Source organism: Taeniopygia guttata, chromosome 1 (genome assembly GCF_048771995.1).
Source record: "Taeniopygia guttata chromosome 1, bTaeGut7.mat, whole genome shotgun sequence".
In the NCBI taxonomy this organism is placed as follows: Eukaryota; Metazoa; Chordata; class Aves; order Passeriformes; family Estrildidae; genus Taeniopygia; species Taeniopygia guttata.
This window is the reverse complement of record NC_133024.1, coordinates 33,540,759-33,560,442: the sequence shown is the minus strand read 5'-3', so window position 1 is coordinate 33,560,442 and position 19,684 is coordinate 33,540,759. Positions and strand designations below refer to the sequence as shown.

The window sequence follows — 19,684 nt, the reverse complement described above, 5'->3', positions numbered from 1 at the left end:
TTAAGGCTTAGGGCTCAACGTGTTTCAATGACCTCAGACCGAGGGGGAGGTTAACAGAGCTTGGGAAGAAGGATGTACTGCTGATAGTGGACGCAAAGAATGCAGAATTTACGGGACACAAGGACATCTGGCAGAACTCCCACGATAAGGAATAAATTAATAATCCAAACTCGGCAACTGTGCTACATCAGCTCCGACTGGGTAAAGCAATTCCAGCAGGGGGAGATCCCTCACCACCAACTCATGGACCACCGACCCCAGAAAAAAGAGAAAGACTGAGCATGCAAACTAATTAGCAAGAGAGACTCATTAACTGATAGACTACTAATTAATAAGAGAACGAGGTAACTTTTAGCTTGTAACACCTATTCCCTTGTTTGCTAAAACGTATAAATAGTAAAAAGTGTTGATAGTGTGTTTGATTTGTGGAATACCACTGAGCATCAAAGCTTTGCAACTCTGAAATAAATGAATGTCTCACATGTGTACTTATTGGCTTGTTGCACCCCAGGTAACAAATCCGATTTTTGTGGACAGCAGGGTGACAGGTGTGTGAGGCTGGGGGTGTGAGGGGAGACGTGTGTGGTTTGGGTGGTGAGAGGTGTGTAGGAAATGAGAGTGTGCAGGAGGGGAGCGTGTGAAGGAGGGAATGGGGGCAGTGACAGGGGTTTGCGTGTGAGGGAGCAGGGGGAAGGTCTCTCGCACTTAGCCATTGCCAAAGGGTGGGAAGGGGGATGTTCCTGAAGAGTGCAGAATGTGGGGTCTTTCCCACCACACCCTATGGCTGGGGCTGGGGCAGAGGCCTCTGGGGCTGTTCTGTCACACAAGGTGCAGGTGTCCTCTCACCAGATTTGGAGTATTTAAGCACCTGGTTTCAGGGTCTCTTGCAGTGACCAGAGAGCTACAGGTGCTCCTCATTGCCTATGGACTAATTCAAACAGAGCAGCCTCTCAGACCAAGGGTGTAGTGGGTAACGTGGCTCAGCTGGCATTTACACTGTAGCTGTCAGCACTGAGATTAACTAAACGTGTGTGTGGGGTGGACACCACGGACCAAGGAAGTATGGCTGAAAAATAGGAGAATGTGGTCCATAAAACACCTGTGGAATGACACTTGTAGGAGGCAGATTAGAAGAAATGCTGTGGTTGTCACACAGCAGGTAGTAGAACAATACTTCTCACCTGGCTTTGCCGGGTTCAAGGGCAGTCCAGAGGAGTTCAGAGGAAAGGTTGCTAGCCGCTGCTGCTCATGTAGAGTCAGAATCACAGAATGGTTTGGGTTGAAAGGGACCCTGAAAATCACCTAGTTACACCTCCCCTGCCTTGAGCTGGTAAACCTTTCACTAGACCAGGTTGCTCAGAGCCCCATCAACCTCAAATTGAATGCTCCCAGGGATGGGGTCATCCACATCTGGGAATATGTGCCAGAGGGAACCTGAGAAACCTGTGCCAGGGCCAGAAACCACATCTGGTTCAGGCAATCCTTGAGACTGGCCTCTAGACCTGCTGCTTCCAGTCATTTCTGTAAATGACCTTAATAGATACCAACTCTGATATTTTACTCTGGCTTATAGATACTCAGGACCAAGAAATACTCAATCCAATTCCTAATTTTTTGAGTTATCCCCAAGCATGGAGGATAGAACTTGAGGTACTTTGGAAGTGGCTGCCTACAGCCCAGGTAGAGGATTCTGTTTGGCCCCTCATGGTGGATGTTTTAGGGTTTGGGGGTTTTTTGTTTGGTTGGTTTTGGTTTTGTGTTTGGGTTTTTTTTTTTTTTTTTGGGGGGGGGGGTTGTGTTTTTTTGGGTTTTTTTTTTGTTTGTTTGGTTTGGTTTTTTTTTGTTGGAGACTTAAAGAGCAGGAGGTGAAATTCAGCAGTAAAAAACTTCCTTCTTGCCTAGAAGACCAGAAAGAGAGAGTGGGAGGTCTCCAGATCACACAGTGCTGACAACAAAGATTTTTCTTATTATCAAAAGCTGCCAGATGTGCACAAAATGGAAGAGTGTATCACTAATATTTATCTGCAGGAAAAAGCTAAAAACAGGGGGTAAAAGCCCTGGTGGAACGTCTAGAACATCGTCCTGTTCCGAAGAACAGATTGAAATCACCCAAAAGACTTGAAATTTATTCTGAGCTGAATGGGGATATAAATACTACTCTGGCATTATATAGGGTTTAAATGACTGCAGAAAACTGTAAGACTACTAGAAAACTATAAACAGTAATTTGCTTGAGAATCAGTTGTTGTATGATATTATTGGATTACCTGTTAAGTTCCTGAATTTAAAGAATTTCAGAGATATTGCAAGGTAGGATTTGTTTCTTGGAGCCTCAGAGCCTCTTATATGCCCAGCCTCTGTTGAACTTCAAAGCAGAATCAAATACAGAAGGCTAAGAGTTTGAGCTTTTGGTCATCGTGAATAATAAAGTGGTTTTCACAAAAAAAAAAAACAACCAAAACAAAACAAAAAAAACCCCAACCTATGATTCAGCAGAGGTTAGCACTAAATAAATCAAATTAATATTTTATGTTTTCCACCCTAATCATTCATGTCCCAGGTTTGACTGGTTCAATGATCCATGTTCAGAATTAAGAGTGTAGTGACTTACTTTCATAATGGCGTAATGACAAAAAGGCTACAGAACTGTCAGTGGAGGAAGGCTTAAGTTGGTGAGGATGGCATAAAGAAACCAGAGCATGGTCCCATGGAGAGGAACAAAATTCAGGGGTCTGTTACCACAGAGGCACCTGTTGAGAGGAGCACAGATCAAAAACCACAGTTATGCAACAAAGTGTTGGAGTTCAGCATTCAGAATTCTCTCTTTAGTCAGCAAATCCATACTGTGCTTTCTATAAGCATTGAAGCACAGCAGGAGTTCATTGTACGCCTGGTTGGTGCATTCTAGCTGTCCTTGGAGCTCTTGAACCTTCAGATCTTTGTCTACTGCTGCTGCCTCTCTCTTGATGCACCTTCCTGCTCTATTCATGGCTTCCTTCCTGGTCTCTAGCTTCTCCTCCAGCTTCTGAATCTCCCGCTCCTTATCTTGCAGAGCTTTGCTCTTTTCCATGGCCAGGTTCAGTAGCTGCTCTGTCTTTTCGTCTTCTCTGTCTTTCCAGCTTGGCCTGCAGCTCACTGCCCTGAGCCCTCTGCTGACTCTCTGCCTGCCCGGCCCTTGCAACAGCTTGTGGTGCCTCTCCTGTAGGAGTGGCAGCTGCTTCTTCAGTGCAGCCACCTCCTGGGCACAAGGCATCTGCTTGTTGGCTCTGAGCTTCCAGCAGCTCCTTCTCTCGTTCCTGGGCCCTGTGACTCTCATAAGCATATTTCTCCTGCAAGGAGCAGAACTGCTGTGAGAGCTTTCTGGCCTGGGTTGCCAGTCAGCTTCCTTTTCCTCAGAGCCTGGCTGAAGAGTGCTTCCCTGTCCTGCCACAGGCGCTTGCTCTCCTCCCACAGCTGCATGTGCTGGTTTTTGTGTTCATTTTTGAACTTGATCATATTTTCATGGTTTTTGACCAGATATATATCCTCCAAATACTGAATACACTGGGTCTGGGTTTTAATTTTCACAGCATCCTCTCCCCTCAGTTTCTCCAGCTCTATGTTGAGCTGCTCCAGGTCTCTGCAGTGTTTGTGTGTGTCATCAACTTTCTTCTTCAGTATAGAGACAAGATGATGATGGTGTTCTAGGTGTGAAAGCAGCAGCACCTCCTCACTCTGCTCCTTAGAGTCTCACAGAGTTCCTCCAAGCTTTTTGTCAGATCTTCCACTTCTTTGCTTGTCTCTGGATCACCTGTGAAGTCAGCCATTCCTGGTCCTGTCTCATAAGCCATGGACCACCTGTCTCATGAAAAGACAAGATAAAATTTTATAGTGGCTGCTTCTGTTAATGACACTCAGCATAATTAAACCGTGCCCAGTGGCTGTGTGGCCAACTCTGCTGCTGTAAGCTGGTGGTGTTTCTCTGGAAGTCACGAGGAACTGATGTGGGAGAACAGGACCTCCCAAAACCAATGTCAGCTGGCAAACACACAGGCCTGCTGCCCTCCCCCTTCTTCTGGTTCAGAGTCAGGCCCACTGAGACTCAAGGATGCCAGACTCTGTGAGCAAAGTCAAAGAGTGTGGGCTTAGTATTTATGCAAGCCTATTCATTTGCTGATGACTGGCCTTGCTAATTATTCCTTCTCAAGGCACTGTTGTTGTAGCTACAAGAACTACCATTATATTTAGGTAAAAAGCTTGTAAGTGATAAAGCTGTAAATAATTCCTTACGCAATCCTTTTCCTCTGCCCTTATTTCTCCTGCAGCTCTGTATTGTAACTGCAAATAAAACACAGAGGGTTACGTCAAACTTTTAATTGATGTACAAGATTTCTATGATAGTGCATTGCTTGTTAAAAATAACTGAATAGCCTTATCCTGTGCTTAGAGATTTATGAATTAAGTACAAGATCTATTCAATGTTAATAATTAGTGAATGCTCTGTGATACAAACCCTCTGTGCCTGGAGAAACAGTTCCTCAACTGAGTTTTCACACTGATCTGCTGGATTAATTTAGACATGTAATTTTAAAAATCTGGTTCTTCATGTAAAAATAAGGAAAATATTTATATTACATATGCACCAAATTGATTATTGGTGCTGAATCATAGAGCATGCTACCCAGACACTTGAAATATTAGGCTACAACTCATCTACAAGTTTTTCATTTGGATGCAGACCTGAGACAGGACATGGATAACCAGTTTTTTTTGTGAATTCCTGAGCTTTGACTAGAGGTAAAGATAGGATGTGGGAAGGAGCCAGCTTAAAGTAAGGATGAAAGATAATGTACAACAAAAATTAATAAACACCTGTGAAGCACAAAGAATTTCAGAGCTGTGTAGTAGTGACTGCAGTACAGACACTAGCTCTGCCTCTATCATCCTGCACTCTGGCACTGCTGTTGCTATCTTGGATCATTTGCAAATAATGGAGAAGAGGGGGAAGGACTGAAAGGTTTAGGCCATATAGTGGAAATACAACAAAGAGCAGGGTTTAAAAAGAGAAAACTATTTTCTCACCAGGTATTTTCTTCCTGCTGTCTGTTTGTTGCTTCTCCTATTGTGAGACTCTGTTTCCATAGAGGTAAGACGCTGAATCCAGTCACTCCAGAGCTCATGACCTCATCCAGGCTGCTTGGAGCCAGGCCAGCCCCACCAGGGTGGCTGAAAGAGCTGGCAGTGTTCCTTAGCAAACAAGCATTGCTGACACTCTCAAAAGCACCCAGATTAGGAAAAGGAAAGAGAATTTCCACAAGCTTGAAGAACTCCTTGTTCTCAGCTTACATCCTGCACATGCCAAAATCAGAATAGCAGGCTCTGACCTCAGAACACACTGAAGGTCCATGGAAAGCAAAGATAGACCTGGCCCTGAACAACTCACAGCTTTATTTAGCAGCTAATAAAAATCTAGCAGACAGGATAGGGAAGGGAAAAATAAATGCAACTGGAAGAAAAAGTCAGTGCAGGTTTTGCTGAATCCTCTGGAAAGGGGATACAAAGGAGAAAGAAGAGAGTGCTGTGGGTAACAGACATGAAGCACACAGGAGAAGGAGGGCACAGGATGTGTTTCAAAACGGGTGAAACCAAAGCAATGGGAGTTGCTGCACCAGCTCAGGTTTGCAGCCTTACTTGCAGCGATGGGAGGTTTCTGAACACAGAGCACAAAAGGAGAGTTGGGACTTTGAAGCCTGGTTTATAGCAAATTAAAACAGTGTAACATAGACGATATACATATGTGTATATATGCATATACACACATGTGCTAAAATAAAAAAAAATAATGGGCTAAAAGAAAGATGAACTTGTAACATGAAGGAGAAGAGAGGAGGGCACTTTTGTGTTTCTCCAGACAAGAATGAATATACATAAAGATATTTTAGGAGTGCGGCTGCTTTGATTCTTAATTCCAGCTCACCTTTGTGACAAAACTGCCCTTTAATGCGTAGCTAATTATGGACTTCTAAAATTTTGGCTATGGATTACTAAAGGTTTTCCCTTTGCCTTGAGACCAAAGTAAGTAGTTTCTTTAAACTTTTTGCCTTAATCAACTTCCCAATTCACATTTCTCTATCAACATATTATCATACTATTGAAGTTAGGGATTCTGTACACAATGAAAAGAAAGGTATTAAAAACTAGGGAGGAAGGTTTGTACTTAAGGGACAATTTTGGTTACTTGTCTCAGTTTCCTGGTTAACCTAGATGAGTACATAGTATCCCTGTGTCATTAGATAATCAAACTTGTTAATTACAAGCACAATGTGTAAGTGAATCTTGCATTCATGTTCAGGTAGCTTTTCAAAATTTGAGGTTTGGTCTATTAGTGAAGTGATACGCAGAGTCTTTTGAGATACCAGAAAAAATCTGTGTCAGTCTCTAGGAGGGCTAAAAGAATAGCAAGACACAGAATGTCTTCTACTTGATCAGAAGACAAAGAGGTTGTCACTGTCACAAAATAAACATTTTATTTTGATAGTGGTGAAGTTTAACAATAAAAATTTTGTATAGAAGACAGCAGATTACATGACACTTGTGGCCTACTATTGAGAAGCCCCTCAATAGTGACTTCTGATTTTGAGTTAGTTGCTGGCTTTAAGGGTTCTGCAAATTTGGAGGCAAGACCCGGGCAAGTCCTGCAAATGTGGAGCCTTAAGACCCCATCTCTACAATAGAACCTAAAACTGATTTGACTAAATAATGTATTTGATCTTCACAGGAGATAAACTGCAACAGAAGCATTAATTCTGTGAAACTGGTCATGTTCACAGCAACCTATATTTTCAGACGAAAAATTTATTCATATAGGGAGCGAATACAAATAAATTAAGTGATTCTTCTTTTTCAGCATCACCATCCTTTCTGGAGTGACTCTTCAAAAATGTAGAATCAAAGCAGCACCTGTACCATTTTAGTAAAAAGAAATTGTTCTGAAGTGTCATGTGCACGTGTTCCCTAGTCAAAAAGTGTTTTGTATATGTCTGGCAAAGTGGAAGTTGTAGCAGTTACCAATCTCATACAAACCACCTGAAGCCGGAAGACATCAAAGACTGGCAAACTACTTTTGACATTTTTAAACTCCACAGACTGTCTGGCTGATGAGAAAGAAAGTGGGTTCCCTGGGAGACTGAAGAGCATCTTTCCTTTTTTTTCCATTCATAGTGTATAATAAATACCAAGTAGCATTTAAATTTCTATTATTAAATCAAGCAATTGCATTAGCACTGTGAAGAGCTCCCTTCTCCCCTCTTCTCTAACTGAAGTGAAAGATTTCACCAGCTTTTAGACCTAGCTGGAGTAAATAACTGTACATTTATTTTCAAAAATGTTTTCTGTCTGCATTTTGTTATATTGCATGCTGAATGGCTAACATAAAACACTAGCATTTAACAAAAACTGAATTCTAATTTAGTTTAAATAGGCTGCATTTATTACAAAAAGAAAACAAAAGGAATTTATTTTGTATTTCATGTATTTCTCTGCTAGTAGCATGCATTTCTACAAGTTAAAAACTCCAGTCTTATTTCCTATGCCTCAAAACCAAGCAAAGCCCACCACAGTCCTTGCAGTGTCCTAACGGTGGCGCTGAAGCACAGGTAAGTTCACTTTTTGCAAAAAAAAAACCCAGGCTAATGGATACAGGTACAAACAAGTACACTTTGGAGAACAAATACACAACATCCTTGTCATCACTAAAATTGGCACATTTAGATCCTTTTGAGTAGCACTGGAATAAAAAAAAGTTTCACCTTCTCATCTTCAGAACTTAAGACTAAGTATTGTACACTAGCAAGATGATCAACACATATATTAAGCAAAACTTTTATAACCCTGATTTTTTACAGTACATTGGAACTAAGTCCTCCGCACCTTGTAGAATAGGACATCAACAGTACCACTCCATGCCACTCTTCTTTCACTGGGGAAGTAGCTTTCATGTCCTAGAAATGTACAATTACAACTAGAGGAACTTTCAAAAAACGAAATTCTTCATGCCCATATTCCATGCTGGTGAGATCTAACATGGCATAATGAGGATACAAAGAGATACCAATGAGCTTTAACACTAATGTTGCTGTCTTATCAGTAAGACTTCATGAACAATCCAAGCAATGTACAGAAACAGCTGACTTGCTCTTATATTTCTGCTGGTTATTTGGATCATTTAAGGGATCATCAATGCTTCAGTTAGACAAAACATTCCTCCTGATATCACAGCTACCTCTAACACTGAGTTCTGTAAACACCTTCTTTCTTAAAGTGGTTTTCAGTGAATAAGAAATTTTAAAATCCCTACAATTTACATAATGATCTGCAAGCAGATGTTTGACATACAAAGTGACATCTGACAGCACAAAACCAGAACAGTAACAGAGCAGAAACTGTCAAAAAAGCTACTACTGTGTTCCTCTTCCAAATTCCATCCCCATGCTTTCAATTTAATTCCCAAGGTTTCATTTTGACACTAACAAATAAAAATCCACCTTATTTTGTCAATTTTGCAACCATAAGCATCCTGAGAGGTAGTGTATCTTCTATCCAGGTGTTTGGAGAGTTCATCATCTTCTGCCAAAGGGCAGTTTCATCTGAAGTAGAATCCATCCAATCTACTGTAGTTCCATAGCTTTTGCCTAGAAAAATGTCAGTTTTAAGAGAAAAATTACTTAATCTGCTGCAGAATTAAGCACAATCAAATTTTCCTGCTCTAAAATGGTTACACCGCCTCAGGTAGCTGACCTAGTGCTTTGGAGATCCAGTTCTACATTTTTACTCTTGAGCAATTATGTCAAATACAATTAACAACAGTTTCACACAAATTTTGTCATCTTTGTCCAGATTTTTTGCTTTTGCTTTTTATCCTTGGTCTTTTTGTCACAATCCCAAGGAAAAAGATGCCAATTGCCCATACACCTGAGAAGATTTAACAATAAAACAGGGTACTGATTTTGTACTGAAATGCAACCTTGGGTACTCTAAAATTCAAATTAAGATTTATTATTCTAATTTGTAATTTAGGTTATTCTGATGAGCCATGCAAGAAATTAATTTGTGAAAAGTAGCTTGTACATTGCATTTCTTGAGAAGACTCCAAACACTCCTCCTCAGATCAGACAGCAGAATGAAAGGGACAAATAGAAGAATTCTATGCATTTCCTGTTGCTATATCTGCACATCTTATGTTGCCCTTATGCTAAAAACTTGTTTGCATTTATAATTTTCCCAATTCAGTATCTTCCAATCTTATCCTGCATTCCTGATCTATCCTTTTATTTCCACCCACTGCCGTTTTTACACTATTTTTTGCATGAGTAAATTTGCAAGACATTATCAGCTTTCAGGTGCAGGAATACCATCATCTTGTACTTTAAACAGTACCAGATACAATATATGGACAGACAAAGGTTTGTTTCTAATATTTCTCCTTGTCAATCCTCCTAAACCTCCTAACACGACTATTATTTACTTTTCAGGATCATTTCTGAAGAATAGGTATGTTACTGAATGAAACTGTTCAAGAGAAAAGACAGACTGAAAGAGAAGAGAAGAAATGGAAAAGGGAAAAAAAAAAAGTAAAGACTACTTTGTAAATTAAGTATTAATGTGGTGATTGTCCAGTACCTGTTCCAAGGCCTATCCGGAGGCCTCCCAGAAAGTGGTTTGCTAGTTTGTTGTGATCCCAGACTGTGAGCTCTATGCAGGCTTCTTTTAAATCTTCTGGTCTAAAGCCATCATAGACCATGGTGTGGTTGAATACTGGGTTTGTAGTTTTTGCAACCGTCCTTGTTTTCTGGCGACTTTTTCTGCTGGTGTCTGGAAGAATGGTACTTCAGAGAGAAAAAGCACTGTCAGTTTGCACTTGGACAGAACAGCCTGCATTAAACGTACTGAAAAGGGAAAAACTTCTGATTAACTTGTTTTTGTCTGATTAACATGTTTTGCACGTTAAAATAGGACTGAAGATACAGTGTATTACAGAGATGAAGTGTCATATTCTCAGCCCCTTACAGGAAATACTGGCAGCAGGCATCCACCCTTGCACTTCAGAGAATGGAAGGACAAGTCAGGTGGGGAAGAGGCACAAGTGAGTTTATTTGCTGTGTTATCACTGATGACACTGAAACATTTTCCTGCTGCCAGAGATTTCCCCAACCATCTTGTTATTCTTGTCTCTTCACATTTTTAGTCTGTATGTGGAAAGGAAGGGGGAAGAAATCCAACTATGTATTGACAGTATTACACTATTTCATGCTTCTGTCTCCTCCCAAAATTTGCTAAGCTAAACCATGTTTTGCACAAACACGCTTTGCTTAAATGTGAATAAAAGCCAGAACAGTTTGTCTAGTCCTTTCACCAAGTGACTGAGAGACAAAACCAAAGTGTAATAATGACACAGAAAGCTCTCCCAGTAAGTTTTACGTGGTGGTACATACTGTAAACTATGCATGACAATTTGCACTACAATAAAGACGAATCAGAAAGCAATTTAGTGTTCTTTTAATATGAATGTAGAAAAAGAAGATACAATTAGAAAGCACAATGATAGCATTATTTGGCAGCCACGTTTGATGACTTCAACCACAATTCTTACCATTTAATAAAAGAGTTGAGCCTATTGCCTCTCAGAAGAGGGAGGTTATGGCATTCCTTCACCCAGATGTGGACTTCACCAGTAGAGAGAGTCTTCTTTCCTGTAAAAATAAAACAAAACATCTGCTTAAGCAGATGCCTTTTAAAGGTATTTTGTCTGATGCAGCAGTTCTTGCCCATTTGCAGAGGTGATATTCAGCCTGGACTTGTTATCTCACATCTTAATTCAATATTGCACTCTGTACTCTGAAAGTTGAAATCTTCATCCCATCAAAGTACTGCAAGATCACATCATGTCTGCATTCCTACAATGACTTTTCTTCTGTTACAACTAAGCAAACACATGCCACTGGTCTTCTCTTCCCAAGACTCCTAGATAAACAGATCAGCTTGTCATCAGTCTATGTGATGTTAGCGTTTATTTTTGCTCGTACTTGCAAATAAGCTCTTTTATGCTCTTAATTTGGTTTTGGTATTTGGTTCTTATTGACTGACTGTCTGTCTGGATTAAAGACTTGACCTGGCTTCACTCTCAGATCGCGCCACTATCTGTTGCCAGACAAGATTAAACCAAACTGATCAGACTGCTATAAATTTCTGTTTCTAAATACTTGCTGCTATTTCCAACACCTAGTATTGCTTGAAATTCAGTGTATTGTCATTGCTTAGCACATCACAGCATCTGCCTAATGATTCATAAGCTCTAAAATTGAGAAAACAGAATTTTGTTACATGTACATATTGCATTACAAATCTTAGATTATGACAATCATGTAATTTCTTCATCAGTAACATTAAAAACAACAAAAGATCTCAAAATAGTCTTTGGGGTTCTTAACTGTATTCACAATCAGAGTGACTTAATCCTCTAGGAAGAAAACAGAAAACTTTTATGTTGAAAGAAACTGTCTGAAGTGAATGACAAACATTAAAAGAGGGTTTTTTTTTAAAATAAAAAAAGAGACAAAACCACCAAAGGCTTAATGAATCTAGGCCAAGCAGCAATGCTTACCTCCAATTGGATGTGGGACATACTGGAGGGCTAGTTTCATCTCCCCTCTGTTTTCTAGATTAAGAGTTACTGCTGAAGTCTGAAATTATTAAACCAAACATCTGATATTAAAATGGTGCTGCACTTGCTCCATACTCTCAGAAGGTTTACTCTGTATTTGTTTAACAAGTGCCCTCAGATTTCTGTTGCAGCAATATGACAATACTTTGAAATTCCTATTCTTTTGACTGTGAGAAAAATTCTCCTACTGTAATAGCTAGCTAGACTACAAGACATCTCAAAACTGTATTTCTTTTACCAGTGTATAAGCATATACACTGGTAAAACATAAATAAGTATTTATGTTTATAATCAGCACAAAATCCACAGAACACACAAAACCAAGCCAAAATAATGACTTGGTTTTGCACTTAGCAGAAAATGCAAAACAGCCAACCTACCCTTGGCTTGAGAGGAAACCAGTTGATCTGCTTACTGGATGGATCATTCCACTCCCAAGCTCCTAAATCCAACTCCACTTCACCAAGGAAGCTATTCCTACCAAAGGTATCATTGTGCCACACAGAGATATTGAGGCTTTGATTCTTTAGGAGCTCCTTCTCAATTTTATACTGCCAGGAAGAAGTAAAAAAAAAAATATTAAAACAAGCTGAATTTTTACCAATGCTGTGCCAGAAAGTGATATGGTTAGGAAAAAAGTGTCTGGGTTTATATATCCATAACTGCCCCTTTCGGCATTTCAGAAAGAAAAAAAAAAAAAAAAATTCACAATAAAACCCAACTATATCATCTTAAGCTCATACATGGCTCATGTTTGTTTACAAGAAGTATAAAACCACCAGTGTTCTCAATGCTGGATCCAGAGACCACTGCAGAGTTAACCTATCAACAGAAGCAGATGGACAGCTCTGCAGAGCAATCCCTCTCATGCCAATGTCCATTTTGAGTGCAATGTGCCCAAAAGGGGAGGTTCTCACAAATCACACATACAGTATATTATATCTAGTAATAGTTTGATAAATACCCGCAGTATTTCATTATAGACTGGATTAAATGTTTTCTTTTTGATAGATGTCTTCCTTTTGCCCAGTCTGTATTTCTCTGGAAGAAGGTAGGTCTTTACATACCTAAAATTTAGACAGGGTGGTTAGAAGAGTTAAAAAAAACCATGAAAAACACAAAAAATCTTCTCCAGCTCCAACTTCATCTTCCAAAACACACAAGTATTTGCTTACAAAGTAAAAAAATCCACTTGAGTAGATATTAGTTTATTCAGCTAGTAAATTTAAGAATTAGAATAGCAGTGGTGATGTATAGCATCATCACTTTCTCATAATAACCTTCTCCAGGGGAAAATCTGTTGAAATGTCTCCTCAGCACATAATAATACAGAACATGTAAATGTAGCAGACCCAAATATTATATTTATAGGTGCTAATCGTACTGAAAACATATCAAAGTGGGATTTACCATCTGAAAAGTGGCATTTAAAAGATAATTTAATATTCTTAAAAGCTTTATTGTCCTATGTTAATATATATACACACCAATTTATAAGGGCAGTTCTATATTCAATCAGAGTAAAAGCAACCCAAAAAGCACATTATAGCCTCTTCATCTATTTCTTGGGTGGTTCACTCCAGCAGGTTGGACAGACTGGAAAACCCCAGCAGTTTTCATTTCCACATTAAAAGAAAAACTTCCATTAGAAAGGAAATACATTCTTTGTACTTACGGGTCTGAACGCTGTCGCTTAACATCTGCTACTGCCAGGTCTTTACACTGGCAAATGAAGATGTGGAGCTCGTTCAGCTGTTCCACATAATCAATGGCAAACTGAATGTTCCCCTTCACATCCACGTTGCCAAAGTCTGCACTGTAGATGCTCATTAGGCTGCCACTCACCTAGAGAGTACAAGAGGAGAAATATTTTCCAGACATTGCATTTCACCAGATACTTCAGGGTAGAAGTTGTGCTCAGGATTTAGATAGTAAAGGAACCAACTGCATCTCATTAGATGTAACAATAAAATGCAATGGACACTATTATACAACCTTCTCAGCAAGCAGATTAATGAAAGAAAGATATTTGGAAATCAAAGGTGTTTGGCCAGGATTCTTACAAAAAATTGAATGATTTTACTGCATTGAGATAGAAGAAATTAAATAATAGGATGCTGTAGTTATGAATATATTCTGTGCTCAGATCTTTGAAATATTACTTCTACATCTCCTCAGCTCATCTTCCCTGCAGCAAGCAGAGCCTAAGAGTTCAAGACAACAGACCTTATTAAAATACTAACAAAAGATTAATAGATAAAGTCTATATGGCTGAATTATGTACATAAATATGTAACTAATTTAAAAAATGAAAATTAAATACTAAATATGGAGAAGAAAGATGTGTGTGTATATATATTTTATCTCAACATCCTTCCCCAAAATTCTGTTTTTCTTACTCAAAGTCCACATAAACCAATGACTTTTGGTTAGCTAATTGACTCATCTACACACCTGATATACCAATAATATCTCCCATTTTGACTTCTCTTTCTCCTCTTTCTCCCTTTCTAAATGTTTGTTCTACATGAATTGTTCCTCATTTTCAGCTACAAATGTAGGCTCTAAGGGTAAAATCCATATCTTTGTTCAGAGCCCTGAACAAGCTTCAATATATTACTAGAAAAAGAAAATTGAAATATATTTATTTTTACTTTACTTGCTTCAGGCAATTCCAAGGAAGGAATTATGTTTATACAACAGAAGTGGAAAGAAGGAGACAGAGATGACAAGGGAAGAAAGATACAATGAATGAGAAAAGAGCCAAACCAGTATTGGAGAAATTAGCAAAAGCAAAGTGCCTTTAAAATAATGCTTTGGTTTACATACAGAGGATAAGGAGGCCATGCCAGAAGAGCTGCTAAGATTGGTTAGAGAGCTGGGACTCTTCTTAATTCTGCCAAAGGAATAACTGCTTTCTGATGCTGTATCTGTCTCTCTGTCATCACTCTACAAAAACATCACAGAAAGAAAGTCTGTGTACATTCTTTATAGTCACAAGGAAAATTAAAAAAAAAACAACAAACAGAATTTTAATGCAGGTTGAGACTCAGTAGAAGTCTGAATTTAAATTCCCTTGTAGTGCAACATGAATAATATTTCTAGAATTAGGTCATGCATTTAAAGTTGAAAGGGAGTTTTTCTGATGAACGGCCTACACTGATATTTTTAAGCAGCAATGCAACTAGATTCAGAGGTTTGCTTGTCGGTTTTAAATCTCAAGTAGCAATGAACAATTACAAAGTTAAATTAATTGGGACAATTAAACTCAACTTCTCTGAGTCGCTGTCTCATGCATAACCTATGCAATTAATAATGCTCAGGTCTTTTACCAATCCTTTCTGCTATATAGTAAAAGCTGTCAGTTCTGTGCCTCTCTCAAGGGCAGCTGGCCAGAAGGTAACATTCAGAGAACAGCACTGGATACAGGGAATGGTTTTTGCCAAGTCTTTCTTGCAAGAGGGCAAGAAGGGCTTTACTTTTCCATGAGAGAATTGCAGCGTTTGTCTCCTTGGTCATTATCAGGTTATGTACTCACAACACCATTCTATCTCAATGCTGTATCTGCACTAAAAAACTGATCCCCTTCCCACATGTTCTTTCCAACACAAGCTGTTACAGACAACTTCATCTTCCTGTTGTATTCCACCTAAGTGTGGCTAATCAGTCTGCTTAAACAGACTCTTTGAAAAACAGAAAAATCCTAAATCCTCCTCCAGGGGAAGGATATATGGTGATTAGAAAAGGGGGAATTGGCTTTCAACTAACTGATGATAGGTTTAGGTAAGATACTAGGAAGAAATTTTTTACTGTAACGGTGGTGAGGCACCGGCACATGTTGCCCAGAGATGTTGCGGCTGTCCCCATCCCTGGAAGTGTTCAAGGCCAGGTTGGGTGGGGCCCTGAGCAACCTGGTCTAGTGGAAAGTATCCCTGCCCATGGCAGGGGGGTTGGAACTGGATGGTCTTTTAAGGTCCCTCCTAAACCAAACCACTCTGTGATTCTTCTGATAGAGAATCACAGATGTCATAAGGCCCAACAGTTCAAATTGCTTATCAGTTTCAAACTTCAATGTCATTTTAGGAGATTTGATTATGGTTGCAGAGCTTACTCCAAGGTTCACACCATAATGATGGTAACAACAATAATCAAGCATGGCTTGTTGTTGGAGTTGTGAAATTTTACTTGCACAGAGTTAACGATCAGGTACCTGAAACTATAACATTTCAGAGATGGAGCTTACCTCTTCCTGTAAGAATGATGGTACTGACTTGCTCAGTCCTTTGAGTTTCTCAGGGTTGGAAAACGGTTTATCAGGCTGTGAAGTCACTGTGGAAACTGAAAAGCAGTAATTCAAAAGGCTTCAAAAACATGTTTGTACATCTGAACAGTGAGATTCCATAACAGGACACAGGTAGAAGCAAACCACTTTGGATGAAATACACATGCACAACCAGCTTGGATGCAAGGCTTTGTATTTTTTTCCCCATAGGACTCAGAGAAGCTACAGTTAGAAAGAATAATCTACTTTGGCATTTTCTGCCACAGTGACCAACAAACTTTGACAGGACAAGAAACGTTGCTTGATATGAGGTAGCCTGGGTGCTACAAGCAAATTCTGATCAAAAGTGATGAAGAAAACATTGCAGATAACCTTCTAGATTTTCTTCGTAGAACAAGAATAAGCACACTTGTCCACTAATAATATCATCACTGACATTAGAACTATCATAATATTCTTAAGAAGAGTATTCTTATTCATTAGAAGACAAATTTTGTTCTATTTACTCAGTCTATTTAACTGCAATAGGCAAATTTGTATAAATCGAGCAAATTCTAGACCTGACCAAGGAAGTTGCCAGTATTCCTACTTAATTATATGATGCATATCTTATTAATGATGCACTTTTCTGCACTCTGTCTCTTCCATACTTGCATACCTCTACTGCAGCTCACGTTTGTGCTCTTTCACTGTACAAAACCTAATTGCACAAGCTAGGCTTGCAAAAATCCAGTTTGCAGTAACCTCATGATCCTCAGAATTTTTTATGCTCTAGCCCCACTTACATTTAATAATACACAAAGATGAACTGGATATACGTTGTGAGATGCATCAATATCATGTGACAGAAAACGATTTGGCAACAAACAGCCACCTACAGGAGCACATATTGACTGCATAAAATGAAACACTGCACACAGTGGGATCGTTTGCAAGGTGAGTGAAACTTTTGCAAAGCTTTTGATGTCAAAACTCAACCAGTGCTCAACAGATCAGTTATTGTCAGTATGCAATTAGATGCAGTACTTAGAGAGAGTATCTAGCCCAGATGTGTAACTTGTTAAATGAAAAAGTATTGTTAATGTATTAGTTCAGCTGTCAGAGGAAGTCTCTCCAGTATCTGCTGAAAGAATCCTAATACTCACTTTCTGCTGCATTTTCAGTCCTCTCTTGATGCTGATCAGGTTTCACACCTGCTCAGTGCAGTATTAACAGTCATTCAGCAGCACATCTTTGCAACATTATAAATAGCATCAATATACTTTATACGTGGAATTTTTCTGGTTTTGTGATTGTTTTGGGTTTTTCTACTTCCCCAGACCACATTAACATTGTGGGGTTTTTTTCTTCCAATATTTAGTAGCTATTTAGGTATTAGGCCTGTATGGGCATCAGGTCTGATTTTGGTGCATCATGGAGCCTTTCTGTTTATGCAAACATAAATTCAGAACTAGGGATGTGGCTCAGTGGTGAATTTTCCCATGTTGGGTTAATGGTTGTATTTGATGATCCTAAAGGTTTTCTCCAACCTAAACAATTCTGTAACTCTGTTTCTGTGTTTTGCATTGCTGTTCTCCTTTGAGGAGCTGGATCATGACAAAATATGAGTGTAATATAAGTGTGTACACTTATAAGTGTACACTTATAAACTTGTAAGCTTAAAAAAAAAAAATCAGTCTTTTTGCTGTTCCAAAAGAACAGTCCTTTCCTGAAAACCTGCCCGTACAGCCATCAATTTGGCTCTGTGTCATTTTTTCATAACTTCAGTCTTAACAAATAAAACTCAAATTCCCCCTGCTCTTTTCAGGTTAGTCTCTACACATTCACACTGAATGCCAAACAGGCTTTCAGTAGGGGTTTCCACTTGAAAGCAGAGTGCAGGATGGTGCTTAAGTCCTGTTACTTTATTGGGTGTTGTAGATATTCTAATATGCTTTGATAATCTTATTGCTACTATGGGCCACAATGCTTTAAGCATCTAAACCATGAAATAAAAAGTACAACTGCACACAACAGTCCTTCTAAAACTGTAGTGCTCCAATACAGTAAATAAAGAATTATGTGCTATATTTCACTATATTCAATATTATTTGATGGTTTTCAATTCTGTTTATTTTGACACGTTCTTGGAGCAGGTTTGCTTTTTATTTTTCTTAGATTTGGAATTTCTAAAGGTATCTAGAAAAATTTAACTTTAAGGCATCTGTAATGCACTAATGGACTGATGATATCAGCAGTAGCTGATCTGGAAGTTCATCTATTGCTTAGAGTAATGCTACTTGATAGGACTAAGGCAGAGATATTAAGAGAGGTTCCTTTCCAGCTGAGGTATTCTGAAGGGTGTCTTGCATCTTGGATTTTAGAATGTAACAGATAAACAGACAAATTTAATATTTACTGAGGCAAATTTCTTTCAACGGAACTAGTGTTCAAAGCTCTCTATGATTTCAGTAACTCATAGGCTGAACTGAATGACTGAAGACCAAAAGAATACATTGATAAGTGGGACAGTTTCTACAGATACAGGAGGACATAAATAGGTTCCTTAAAAATAAACACCACAACAGAATTCTACAATAGCTTTCCAGCCATGCTGAGGTTAACCAACGCTAAAAACACATTCTTGGTTAAAAAAAAAAAACCCTTCACTAGCAAACAGAGGCCATTAAAAAAGCAACAAACTTCCATGCAGACACAAATTATATTTACCATCTTCAGCACTAAGAACTAATTCTTCCTTTGGTTTATTTATTTTTTCTTTATCTGTTCAGGAAAAATAACACAGTTAGAAACTTTGTTATTCAGTATAAAATGGATGGAAGTGATAATCACAAAATTAAGAGTAATGAGGACCAAAACCACAGACAAACCATCAGAGCCATGAGAAGGGTTAAATTCAAGAGGCTTTTACTTGACATTCAACCTCAAAGCCTGCATCCAAGCAGGGGTCTCATGGTGACATAGTTTCTATCAGCATGTTGTTGCAACAATGTTAGTGCACACCTAAAACCTAGAAACTAGTTAGAAGCAAGCAGTAGCATAAGTAGTATTAGAACAACTTGCCAAAATCTTTCAAAAATCTACATCTCCATGCTTCAGTTCACAAATGTAAGTTCAGTCTGTGTCTTCCTCATTAGACTTGATATAAGCATGAAAACACTCAGGAGCAGGGTCAAGTGAGACAGAAATAATAATTAAAAAAAAAAAAGAACAAGGAAGTCAAGGAGGTTATTGAGGGAAGGTGGGAATTCATTTTAAGTATAATATTACCTTCACTGTAGTCTCTTAAAGTGAGCTTGATATATTTACTGCTAGAATACACAGGTGAACCATTACTAAACTGAGTTTTTCATGCTTTCATTGTCTACTTAACCCAAGCCAGCAACCAGGAGGCAATGACAGTAGCTGCTCCTTACTGGTTTGGGTAATTGCCAATACTTTCACAATTTAAAAACTATCCAGGAAACAGTTAATCACTGATCAACACAGTGCACTCCTGGAAGATGTCTGCTTCACAGACCAGTTTTGTTCCAAAATTAATACCAAGAACTGAAAATTAAACCATATGAGAAAATAATCTGGTTCCAAAGTACAACCTCCATACAGCTTATTAAGAAACAAAAAAAAAAAGCCACGACTTGGCAGAGCTATATGGCAGACCAGCATGAACACATTTAAGCCAAACTGGGGTCATGGGAGACACA

General features: G+C 38.8%; 2 protein-coding genes across 11 annotated transcripts in view; both read right to left on the bottom strand.

The window, feature by feature from the left end:
* Window positions 1-2,105: 2,105 nt before the first annotated feature.
* CCDC89 (coiled-coil domain containing 89) lies at window positions 2,106-7,176 on the bottom strand. The gene is given in 7 exon segments (XM_072928488.1): window positions 2,106-3,112; window positions 3,114-3,190; window positions 3,193-3,247; window positions 3,249-3,378; window positions 3,380-3,720; window positions 4,270-4,317; window positions 7,048-7,176. Coding segments are annotated over 7 exon segments (1,110 nt in total). The 3' UTR covers window positions 2,106-2,782.
* A 269-nt stretch (window positions 7,177-7,445) lies between these two features.
* The window catches only part of SYTL2 (synaptotagmin like 2), a 57,408-nt gene continuing 45,169 nt past the window's right edge, over window positions 7,446-19,684 (bottom strand). For 5 of the 10 annotated variants that reach the window (XM_072937046.1, XM_030286350.4, XM_072937057.1 and 2 more), the window contains exons 10-19: window positions 18,690-18,743; window positions 15,942-16,036; window positions 14,528-14,647; window positions 13,374-13,543; window positions 12,663-12,765; window positions 12,079-12,249; window positions 11,639-11,717; window positions 10,628-10,727; window positions 9,658-9,863; window positions 7,446-8,669 (exon numbers count right to left, since the gene is read on the bottom strand). In XM_072937046.1, coding sequence (XP_072793147.1) covers window positions 8,524-8,669; window positions 9,658-9,863; window positions 10,628-10,727; window positions 11,639-11,717; window positions 12,079-12,249; window positions 12,663-12,765; window positions 13,374-13,543; window positions 14,528-14,647; window positions 15,942-16,036; window positions 18,690-18,743 — 1,244 coding nt within the window. In that variant the 3' untranslated portion in view covers window positions 7,446-8,523. The remainder of the gene's footprint in view (window positions 8,670-9,657; window positions 9,864-10,627; window positions 10,728-11,638; window positions 11,718-12,078; window positions 12,250-12,662; window positions 12,766-13,373; window positions 13,544-14,527; window positions 14,648-15,941; window positions 16,037-18,689; window positions 18,744-19,684) is intronic. The other 5 variants (XM_072937049.1, XM_072937059.1, XM_032751266.3 and 2 more) reach the window with 3 other exon arrangements.